Here is a 10,468-nt window from a genome sequence, read left to right as displayed (position 1 = left end):
CGCTGGGCCGCTCTTGGCCTCTGCCACGCCGCGCCTCGTGGTCGCGAGCGACTTCTCGCTTCGGCATTGCCACGCGCTGCCCCGGGCCTGGGGTGTGTGACGGGCCGCTGTTTGGCTGCCTTGGTAGGTGGTTGCTGGTGGGTTGTGGTTGTTGTTTCCGTCTGTTGATGCTGCTGCTGCTGCTGTTGTCGCTGTCAAGGTACAGCACAGCACAGCACAGTACATACCTAGATCTAATTACAAAGTCAAAAAGGCACGGAAGGGCATATGCGAAACTAAAGCACTGACGGGCGCGGTGCACGGACGACGTCGCGCACGTTGTTACCTTACCGGTCTGGGCTGCAAGCTCGCTCGTCAGAGCTTGAAAGCGAGCGAGCGAGTGGATGGATGGCAGGGATGGATGGACGGACGGGCAGCGCCGCCGAGCGGAGACGTAGCGTGCGTACATAGTTACTTCGATTGGAGAGAGGAGCCAGCAAGAGAGGAGCCAAAGCGGCCCTTGCGCGCTAGGTAGGTACAGGAGGTACTAACCTCGTTGTTCGTCATCGTCATCGCCCATCCAAGCATCCATCGCTAGGTAAGGTCCCCGTCGCCGCGCCCGGCGCCCGCGAGGCCACGGCCACGGCCACGGCTCACGGCTCACGGCTCACGGCTTGCCGTCTTTCCCCGCCGCGGATCTGCGCCGCCTCCTGCCTGGTTGCTGGCGTCCATGCCTGGCCAGGGCCCTGCGACCTTGCCTTGCAGCTGCCCCTCCCAATCCAACCTGACCCGTCCCACGACTCCTCCTGCTAGCGAGCTGTCAGCTGTCTGGCCCCTCCCCCGACCCCTCCTTTGGCCCCTCTCCGAGCCCGCAGCTACTCGTAGACTCGTCCTCGTCCTTGTCGTCATCGTCACCATTGTCGTCGTCGTCTCTTTGTGTACTCTACTGCTTGCCTGCAGTTCGCCTCCCTGCGTAGAGGAACCACCTCACCTTACCTTAGGTACCTTACTCCGTACCAAGCAAGCAAGCAAGCAATCAAGCAACCAACCTCTGCGACTCCATCCCTCAGCACCACCAACCAACCTCCGCGCATCCGTCCGAGCAGCGCGCGCGCGCCCAAGCCATACACACATACATACATATCCGCAGCACTAACCCCCCACAGTCACAGCGCAATGCCCGACGCAACAACGACAACGACGACACCGGCACAGTCGCTGCACCACGGCCTCACGGCCGAGGAAGTCCGCGCCTTGACGGAGAAGAGCCTCGATGCGCGCGGGAGGGCTTATTGTACGTGACGTCTCTTCTTTCATTCCTGCCTCTGTCAACACAAGCACAAGCACCAGCATCAGCACAGCCATCGGCATGAGAAGCGTCTTCGGCGTGGGAAGCGCCTCCAGCGCCGGCTGGCGGAACCAATTCCTACCCTACTCTACACCAGCGAAAGGGTCGCGCGGCACGGCACGGCTTGGTGGGCAAGTGTGTGGGTGAGATGGCGTGGAGCGGCAGCGCCCTGGCGCGGCGGGAGCAAGCATGCATACCTACATACCTAGGGTATGGTGAGCGGAGTACGCGGAGCAAGCGGACAAGCAAGCGGGCGGGTGAGCGCGAGACAAATGGCACACTGGCTGGCGGGGCAGAGCAGAGCAGACAGGACACCTACCTAGGATGCGCTGGGAGGGTCTGCGTCTGCGTCGGCGTCTAGCCAGCCAGCCAGCCAGCCGGGCACGGCAGAGCAGAGCAGACAAGCAAGCAAGCAAAACGCCTCTTCTCGCTACCGCACTCCTGCGAGCGCGGGACAAAGCCAAGCCGAGGCTCGCCCCTTGCCGTGCTGGTGGCGCCCTGCCGTGCCGCGAGCGAGCGAGAGCGAGGCGGGTCGCGTTAAGCTTGTCTCTAGGTGTCGGTGGAGGGGTCTCCGTCGCCCCGCTGCTCGCTGCTCGCCGGCCGCGCCTTCCCCGCTTGTCTTGCCTTGCCTTGTCTTGCCTTGTCTTGCTAGAGTGCTCTGGGGCACGCCTGCTTGCTCTACTCTACGAGTCCACGCAGGAGAGCGCGAGTGGCGTACTTGCTGCGCTGCGTGTGTCTACCTAGGTACTCTAGACATCTCACCTACCTATACGCGCCTACCATACCCAAGCAGCCACACATGCGCCGCAACCCAACCCAACCCAGCCCCAAACCCCCACCATACTCCTCCTACACCACAGCACAGCACAGCACAGCACAGCACAGCACAGCAACACACCTACAGTAACCAAACCAAACTAACGCCTCCCAACAACCACAGGCCCCTACTCCTCCTTCCGCGTCGGCTGCGCCCTGCTCCTGCACCCCAGCAGCAGCAACCCCCAAACCCCCCCCACCACCACACCGACCATAATCCAAGGCGCCAACGTCGAAAACGCCGCCTACCCCGTCGGCACCTGCGCCGAGCGCGTAGCCGTCGGCACGGCAGTCGTGCAAGCCGGGCTGCGGCGCGGCGGCGTCAAGGCCGTGGGCGTCGCGACGGATATCCAGGGCTTTGCGAGCCCGTGCGGCATGTGTCGCCAGTTTTTGAGGGAGTTTTTGGATGTGAGTTGCTTTTGTTTTTATTTCTTTGTTTGGTTTTTTATTGTTATTGTTATTTTTTGGGGTGTGCTTTTATTTTGTCTGTATTTTTTGGGTGGGTTTTTTGGGTGGTTGTGAGGGGTGAGGGGTGCTGGTGCTGGTGCTGTCAGACACGTGGAGAGCAAGTGATCCTCAGCCCTCAGGCCTTAGACCGTCGTCTCTGTCCCTGAGACGAGGGTCCCGGTCGGTCAGGGTCCTGGCACGGCATGGCCCACCTGCCCGTCCGCCCGCCTGGCGGCCCGCCTGCCTTACTCGCAGACCCAGCAAGGCTGCTAACTAGTCAGCACATCAGCTAGCTAGTCAGCGCGTGCAGCGGCAGGGGCCAAGCCAGCGTGGATTGCATATTGTACACCAGCACCGGCCCTCCCTCAAGGGTAGTTTACCTTTTTGGTGAGAGGGGTTGGGGGGTTGGGTTGAGAGGTAGAGAGGAGGGGAGAAGGGTTAGAGAGGAGACAAAGAATCTCCCCTCCCCCTCCATCCCATAGCGATTCATAGCGCTTCAGCAGCGACCGCTTGCTAACACTCCTGCCAACGCATCTAGCTCGACACGCCCATCTTCATGCATAACCGCGACGGCGAGTACGAGGTGCGCTCGCTGGGCGAGCTGCTGCCTATGTCGTTTGGACCGGACACGCTGCCCCCTGCACGGGAGATGGAGCGGATGAGAGGCGAGGGGGGAAAGGCGTGATAGGTGCCTACGTACTCCTAGGGGGGCGTGTGTGTGGTTAATTGTTGGGGGTGTTTGTGGTGCAGGCTTGTTTGGGTATTGTGTTGATGTTGTGGAACCGGTAAGGCAGGCTGTCAGTGCCGCTCCGACAATGGAAGAGCAACGGAGCGGCCTGCTGGTGCGAAGAGGTGCTGGCGTCTGCAGTGGAGCAGGACAAGCGCGATACCTGCGGGCATTAAAGCTGGTGGAGTCGAGAGGTCCCCTTCTGCTGCTGCGTGGAGGCAGGGATACTGTACGATCACTGTATGGAGTATAGGAGCTGTGCGAGCCGCCCGAACAGGAAAGACGGCACTGACGTGCGTGGTTTTGCCCGCTGCGGCTGCGAGCTATGATACTGGCACCACTGGCGAGGGCTCGTGTGCCTCCGCTGCTGCGAACTTTGTCCGGGTTTCGTGCTTGTGTCGTTGTCATGCGGGCTTCACCGTCTTTAGGATCTTCGTGCGTCTTCGTACAATGGATGTACTTACGGCCTGGAAATGTAACCCTGCTGCAGATTAGTCGTTTGTGTGCGTTGTGGGGTTGATCTCTCTGCTACGTTTAGGGCTCAGGCTTGTGGCTGGGCAAGAAACAATCTGTAGAGGGTACATATACACTTTCTAAGATATTAAGATATTGAGAAAGTGTTATCGAAGTTTCGAACGTAGAACAACTTAATATGATAGGTGATATATACGATCTCAAAGACGACCTGTTAAAAGTTCCATTGGCTATGTCGCTGGCCGGTGAATCTCTCTCGCCGGTGAGGGCGTGGGGACGAGACCTCGTGGGGCCATAGACTGGAGACAGTGCAGCTAGAAACCCACTCAAACGGGCACCGTCAGGGGGTTCATAGTCCTGCCTCAGCGTCAACCCCGTTATCGGGAAGCAAGCCCCTCGGACAGAGGGGAGAAAGAGAGGGGGAAAATAAACATACGTCGCACCGCCATCGACAACCAGGTTTGCGCCGGTGATGTAGCTGCTAAAGCCACTAGCCAGGAACCCGGCGGCGCGCCCAATCTCCTGCGGCATGCCCGCGCGCTCCAGCCCAATGTTCAACTTCTGCATCTCGGGGGCCTGCAGGTCGTGCGGCGGCAGCTGCGAGGTCATGCCGCGCATGTCGAAGCTCTTGAGATCGATTCCCATATCGATCTGGCCGGGGGAGATGCAGTTGATGCGGACACCAGTTCCCTTGAGGGCGGCAACACCAGCGCGCACCACACCCAACGCGGCATGGGAGCTCATGGTGAAGCCGGGGCCCCAGCATCCGCCGTAGGAGCTGGCCACGGAGCTGACAACGATTATGGAGCCGTAGGGTACATCTTTGGGTGCGGCATTGGGGTAGTTGCCCTTGGGCGTCGTCTTTGCCATGGCCGGCGGCGCGTACTTGAGCGCAAAAAAGGGCGCCATCGCGTTGTGCGAGAACAGGTCGCGCAGCACAGCCGGCGTCGTAGCGGCCAGCGAGGGCGGACCCAGTAGTCCTGACGACGTCACCCACACATCCAGCCGGCCCCACGCGTTCAGCACGTCGTCGATCAGCTGCAGCGTGTCTTCTTCCGTCGCGATGTGGTACGGATACCCGATCACTTTCGTGTTGGGGTGCGTTTCGTTAACGGCCGCCGCCAGTCCTTTGTAGTCGCTGTTAGGCATGTCCGAGCATGCTGCGCCCGGCCCATTGTTAGCATGTGATTGTGACGGATGCGGTTCTGGGGTTCAATGGATGCGGGGTGCGAGTGTGGGGGACGAGCGAGGGGCGTACCGTAGATACAGGCAGCACCGTGAGCTGTGAAAGCCGTCAGTCATTTTCTTAAAACAGTATCCCTTGTTCCAGGGCCATGGATTCCACTCACCTGCAAGTTCCATTGTAATAGCCGTCCCAATGGGCTGCGTGGCGCCGGTAACGACGCACACGAAGCCATACTATCCTCAAGTCAGAAGCCGATCACCAGCTCGCAGAACTCCATGTGTAGCCCACCAGCTTTCCGTCCGGACGATACGGCGAGAAATGCTCCGACTCCAGCTTCGCCTCGTCGTGGTGTGTGTTTGCAGACATGATGGGTCGATCTCTTGCGCGGCGTGGTGTATCAGGTGGTGGGCTCGGAAGATCAGGTCGATAGCTAGGGACTGCGTAGGCTCAACTGCAAAGAAATCAGTCAATGGCACAATGCTCTCCGCTGCCAGGTCTCCAGACCGTGAGAGATGATGTAGATGTCTAACGTAACGGCTCTGTACGAGCTGTGACAGGCTGGCGGCTGTTTCCACGGCCCACGGAGAAGCTCAAGTCGATCTGCCGCGGGGCTTATCGTGCCTGATAAGCATCTTCTCCGCGGCTATGACGTTTTGGGTAGGCAGTGGGCTGAGATGGAACCATATCGCTCGAATCAATTTGCAACTTCGTGGTTGTGATTTGCTGCGTTGAGGTTTAGGTGGATGTACAAAGGTGAGTGTCCGTTGGCATGAAGCGAGGCTCATGCTTGTGGCGTGTCACCTGTCGTGAGCATCGGAAGGCACTCTACCCAATGAAATCATAGCTGTCTAGTCATCTCCAAACGCTATTCCCCTTGGGTATCCCTCAATTGACTGTCACTACATCCGGAACTGAAATCTAAACAGAATTATCTCATTGCTTTTGTGAGCCAGGTATCCGAAGTCTTATACCTCGCTCAAGATTCCATAACCATGTCGTAGAGCATATCGCTAATCAACCCTCACATCTATTCCTCATCCTCGTTGTCACCCACGGCCTCAGCCTCGTTCTCCTCCTCGAAGGTGTTCTCCGGGACCTGGTACAAGCGCAGAACGGGCTTGTTGGGGTCCTTGACGAGGACGTACTTGCCCTCGGGCTCCTTGAGCAGCATATCGACAATGGTGCGGACGATACCCCAGCCGTTGCCCAGGTTGAGCGTCATCTGGGTAGCAAACTCGCGAGGCTTGTTGCTGAGAACACCCAGGATGACGTGGTCGTTGTTGTTCCTAGGGTTGGAACGAGAGACGAAACTAGTAACATCTGTTAGCTTATCTGAAAGCAGACTTCATACGTGTAAAACTCACCCAAGCTTCATAGTATCGGCCTTGGCGAGGATGGACTGGACAGTCCAGCGAGCCAGCTTGCAAGAGTTGTTCTTCATCTCAGTGGCAAGAACAGCACCACGCTGGCTGGCAAGCTTGGTGCGCCAGTCAAGAGCACCACCGCTGCCTTGGGCCTTGTTGTCGAACTCGTTCAGGGCCTTGATCGTCAGGAACTGGTCCTCGCCGTTGATGTTGTTCTTGACAACGGCGTCAAGCTCCGTACGGACAACCAGGTGGAGGGGCTCCTCATCGCGCTCGAGCGAGAGGTCGAAACGGCGGTACCTGTAGGCCTTGGACGCGGGCGGGTCGGTCTCCTCCTCCTCGTTGTAGAAGGGGTGGGCGTGGGGCATGTCGCGCTTGGCAGACTGGGACTCGGTGACGACCTGGAGAGGGAAGACGTTGTTGATGTGGGTAGCCTCCATCATGAGAGCGTTGGGGTTGTTGATGACGTCCTTGTTGCCCTCAGAAGTCTCCAGCGGCGCGTCAGTCGCGTTCTCGTTGACGGTGACCATGTCAATGTTGGAGTTCTCGCGCTTGTCAATGAAGACCTGCTTGCGGCGGCGAGTGAACACCAAGTCCCAGGGGTATACGGACTTGGGCGCGCACATGAGGAGGGACAGGATGCTGTCGGTAGCGAAAACAGTAGCCTCGTCCTTCTCGGCAAGCTCCTGAATGATAGGATCGCTCGACGTAGAGACATTGTAGGCCGCGCGGTCGAGAACGTTGAGCTTCTTCTGCGAGGTAACGGCACCGGGCGCCTTGTCGTAGGTACGGTCGTAGTAGTAGAGGAAGCCGTAGTTGTCGAGGTCCTCTCCATCGGGGGTCTCGAGGTTAAGCTTGGAGAGACGCGCAAAGTCAATCTCCTCCAGAACCGACCAGTCCGGCTTGACTTGAACGGAAGCATCCCGGTTGCGCTGCGGTTTGTCGTCCCTCCAACCGAAACGCCTACCACCGCGGCCACCACGTCCACCACGGCTGTCGTAACCGCCCTGCTGGGGCCTACCGCCAACACGTTGGAAGGTTCCCCTGCCACCGCGCTGGGCTGCGCCGCCACGCTGTCCGCGGCCACGGAAGACGGTTCCACCGCCGCGGCCAAAGCCCCGGGTCCTAGTAGAAGTACGGGTGTTGTCGACGACGGAGAAGGTAGCTTCCTCCTCGGCGGCCTGGATCGCGAAGGGGTTGCTGGCTTGCGAGGCGCCGTAAACCTGCTGATCTAGCAAGTCGTTAGTAGGTGCCTTCAAGTGCGAATCAAGGTTGCGCTGGAATTTAACCCAGACATTAAGAACACACCTCTGTAGGCTCTGTTGCCGTACTGCTGGCGACCACCGCGACCCTCACGGTCCTTGCCCTCGGTCCAGTCGGCCATACGCCCCAGCCTGTCGGCTTTCGAGTAAGGCGCATAAGGAACGCCCTCGAGCATGGTTTCGCTGGAGACCGGAGGGCCCCAGCTTTCGCTGGTGGGCAGCGCGGAAATCAAATCCAGAAGCGAAGCGGGCGCCATTGTTGCTGCGATACGGTGATAGCGTAGGCGATGGTGTTGTGGGCGCGGACGGAATTTTGATATCTTGGCATTGTGACTAAGCGATGCAAGCCGTCTCGAAGCGGGCGGTGAGCCTCGACCCTGTTGCCTACTCTTCTTCCGTCAAATCATGCTTTGTTAACATTTCCTTTCAGCTTTTGCGAGGTCGGTCCCAGTACTTTCATCAGGATGGCCTCTTTGCCCTCGAACAAATGTCCTTTACCTCCCACTTTTAGATATGGATATTTTGGTTCACATCTCAGCTCCTACTTCCCGCAAGGATGACGAGCGCTACAGAGCGCTGGCTGAAGCTTATAACGATTTTGAACTAGCTGGCGACTTCACGGCAAAAATCAAATTTGATAAAGACGCTGAAAACGAGCCCGACCAGCCTCAAACAGGGGTTCCCCGAAGAGATTCCAGTCGGAATAGGGACGGAGCAGCACTGGATCATCCTAGAGACAGAGCATCTTCGTCTGCGTCCGGCCAAAATGATATTGGCAGGGTCGATTTGGCAGATAGGGAAGGCGCAGTGAAAGGGCCAGCTCAGCACCTCCCAGCCGCAGGTAACACCTCTCGGGCATCACATATGGCTCCTGGTGCCAAAGCACTGGCACACTTTGACGAAGCTCCGGACTTTGGAAGTTTCGGTACCAGCGCTCAAGCGACTCAACTATCAGAAAACATTGAGAATCCAGAGCCCCATGGGCAACCTTCCACAACTCAGTCACATGGAAATGTGGGTCTGCAGAGAACAGACTCTCAAACCTTCATTGAAGACACGCAGCAAGGGATTGCTGCATTGCAAAGTGATTTGTTTTCTTCCTTTCCGGACGAATGGCTGTCGTCAGATCCTATGGGAAGTTCTCCCATCTTGGAAAGGCCCTCGAAACGTCTTCGTCTATCTCCAGGATCAGAAATCAACGAGCCATTTGATGATGCTCAGATGGATGAAAATCCCCAGCATGCAACAACCTCAAACTTCCAGTCTCCGGAGATGTCCCCGAAACTTCCAGGTAGCATGAATTCGCAAATGCCAAGCTCTCAACTGCCTGAAGATTATGGATTAGGCGACTGGCAAACACCCACATCATCCATGGGAGCACCTATTTCAAGTCTAAAATCACAGTCAGAGAATTATGTTGACCCAGCCCCAATGGCCGTACACAATGTCTTAGCTCCCTCGTCTCCGGAAGAGGCGATGGAAACGAGGCGCTCAAACTGTGACAGGACAGCAGAAACAACATTTCTACTCTCGCAGTCATCGTTACAAGACGATGCCAACGACGTACAAGACCGAGCCTCGCAAGCGGACCAAGATGCTTCAACTAGTCTGGTGAAAGACACGAGTGAGAAAAATAAGGGAGCCTCTGATGGGTCTGCCTATCGCAACGAAGGTCCAGCAAATTACGACTTTGCCTCCCTTCCGATCAAGCTCTTTTCACCGTCCGCATCTGTCAGCAATAAGACATCTTTCAATGAGATGACTGAGTTGCTAGAACAGTATGTTGAAAATTTACCTTTGGAAAAGCATTATCGCCCGGCATTTGTGTCCCGGCCCATAAATGATACAGATCGCGGGTGCTGGATGTTCGATACCTCTACCTGGAGATTGGACAGGCAGTACGAGTTTTGGACTGGAATGCAAGAATTGCTTGAAAAGGGTTATCTTGAAAACGTCTCGTGCCAAAGAAACATTTCAAACGACATTGGATCCGACAGGACAGACGGTAAAGAGGCGGAAGGATTGGGAATGGTCTGGCTGTTCTGTTGGGGGCAGGTTGCTCCGCATATTTGGCTCGTCATGCTCGTTCAAAGTCACTTGGAGGTGAGAAAGTCAAAGGCACGCTGGACCGTAGGACCGCCGCCAGAGGACTTGGAGGTGGTCGTACAAATGCCCTGATTTGCTACATTCCTAGTGAAGACGAGACCAAATCAACCATGCGGTAATCTTGTGAGCGCTGAAAAGTATTATATCATTCTGTACATACATGTAGACAGGCTTTTGTATATTCGTTCACAAGCAACTTTAAATCCGCTCCATGAAACCAGCTTTTAAATGTCAGGATCAGGGGTAGCATTCATGTCTGTAGGTCGGGTTGGCATATTTGTCCACAGATCTGTTCAAAGGCTTTGACAATTGTATAAATGTCCATGACTATTGCGAATGCTATACTAAGATCAGATAAATTTGTGCATAAGCTAGTATATACAAAAGATAGCTATCATCACAATACTTAACAAACCTCTGGGCAGTTTCCAGAGACAAGGGGTTCCAACCAGTTAGTATTTCAAGGTCAGGCAATTTCTCACTAGTTTCAAGTTCGTAATTTGATTGGTTATTTACTAACATTGCCTGACGTGGTGAAGGTGCATCATCTGAGTTCCATATCGGGACAAGCGAGATGTCGCGACCGAAGCTCGAAACCTCAGCTATGTAATCTCCCTAGACCACCCAACTCCACTCTCCTAGTTGATACGGCCCTCGAATTACCCTCTACTGAATACCGCGACCGTGCAACCGCTTACGGAAAGACTTTGCGATACGATTTCCCACGGTGGTCCAACACGACCTGGACAAGGCCTACGG

General features: G+C 56.5%; 4 protein-coding genes across 4 annotated transcripts; 2 read left to right on the top strand and 2 right to left on the bottom strand.

Annotated features, from left to right (window-relative positions):
- The first annotated feature begins 825 nt into the window (after window positions 1-825).
- K452DRAFT_282664 (uncharacterized protein) lies at window positions 826-3,745 on the top strand. The gene is made up of 3 exons (XM_033539627.1): window positions 826-1,273; window positions 2,268-2,551; window positions 3,129-3,745. The coding sequence occupies exons 1-3, from the start codon at window positions 1,156-1,158 to the stop codon at window positions 3,273-3,275; spliced, it is 549 nt and encodes a 182-aa protein (XP_033402198.1). The 5' UTR covers window positions 826-1,155; the 3' UTR covers window positions 3,276-3,745.
- Window positions 3,746-4,063: 318 nt separating this feature from the next.
- Window positions 4,064-5,482, bottom strand: K452DRAFT_282662 (uncharacterized protein). The gene is made up of 5 exons (XM_033539626.1): window positions 5,266-5,482; window positions 5,141-5,210; window positions 5,050-5,073; window positions 4,228-4,951; window positions 4,064-4,148 (listed from the first exon to the last, which is right to left on the bottom strand). The coding sequence occupies exons 1-5, from the start codon at window positions 5,341-5,343 to the stop codon at window positions 4,118-4,120; spliced, it is 927 nt and encodes a 308-aa protein (XP_033402197.1). The 5' UTR covers window positions 5,344-5,482; the 3' UTR covers window positions 4,064-4,117.
- A 309-nt stretch (window positions 5,483-5,791) lies between these two features.
- On the bottom strand, window positions 5,792-7,889 carry K452DRAFT_348273 (uncharacterized protein). The gene is made up of 3 exons (XM_033545531.1): window positions 7,650-7,889; window positions 6,342-7,572; window positions 5,792-6,287 (listed from the first exon to the last, which is right to left on the bottom strand). Exons 1-3 carry the CDS (start codon window positions 7,858-7,860, stop codon window positions 6,005-6,007), a joined length of 1,725 nt encoding a protein of 574 aa, XP_033402196.1. The 5' UTR covers window positions 7,861-7,889; the 3' UTR covers window positions 5,792-6,004.
- Window positions 7,890-8,363: 474 nt separating this feature from the next.
- Window positions 8,364-9,931, top strand: K452DRAFT_282660 (uncharacterized protein). Its single transcript, XM_033539625.1, has one exon. The coding sequence runs from the start codon at window positions 8,468-8,470 to the stop codon at window positions 9,779-9,781; it is 1,314 nt and encodes a 437-aa protein (XP_033402195.1). The 5' UTR covers window positions 8,364-8,467; the 3' UTR covers window positions 9,782-9,931.
- Window positions 9,932-10,468: the final 537 nt, after the last annotated feature.

This window comes from Aplosporella prunicola (assembly GCF_010093885.1).
Source record: "Aplosporella prunicola CBS 121167 unplaced genomic scaffold K452scaffold_2, whole genome shotgun sequence".
Classification (NCBI taxonomy): domain Eukaryota; kingdom Fungi; phylum Ascomycota; class Dothideomycetes; order Botryosphaeriales; family Aplosporellaceae; genus Aplosporella; species Aplosporella prunicola.
The sequence above is the reverse complement of the archived record's forward strand: the minus strand, read 5'-3'. Positions and strand labels throughout refer to the sequence as shown.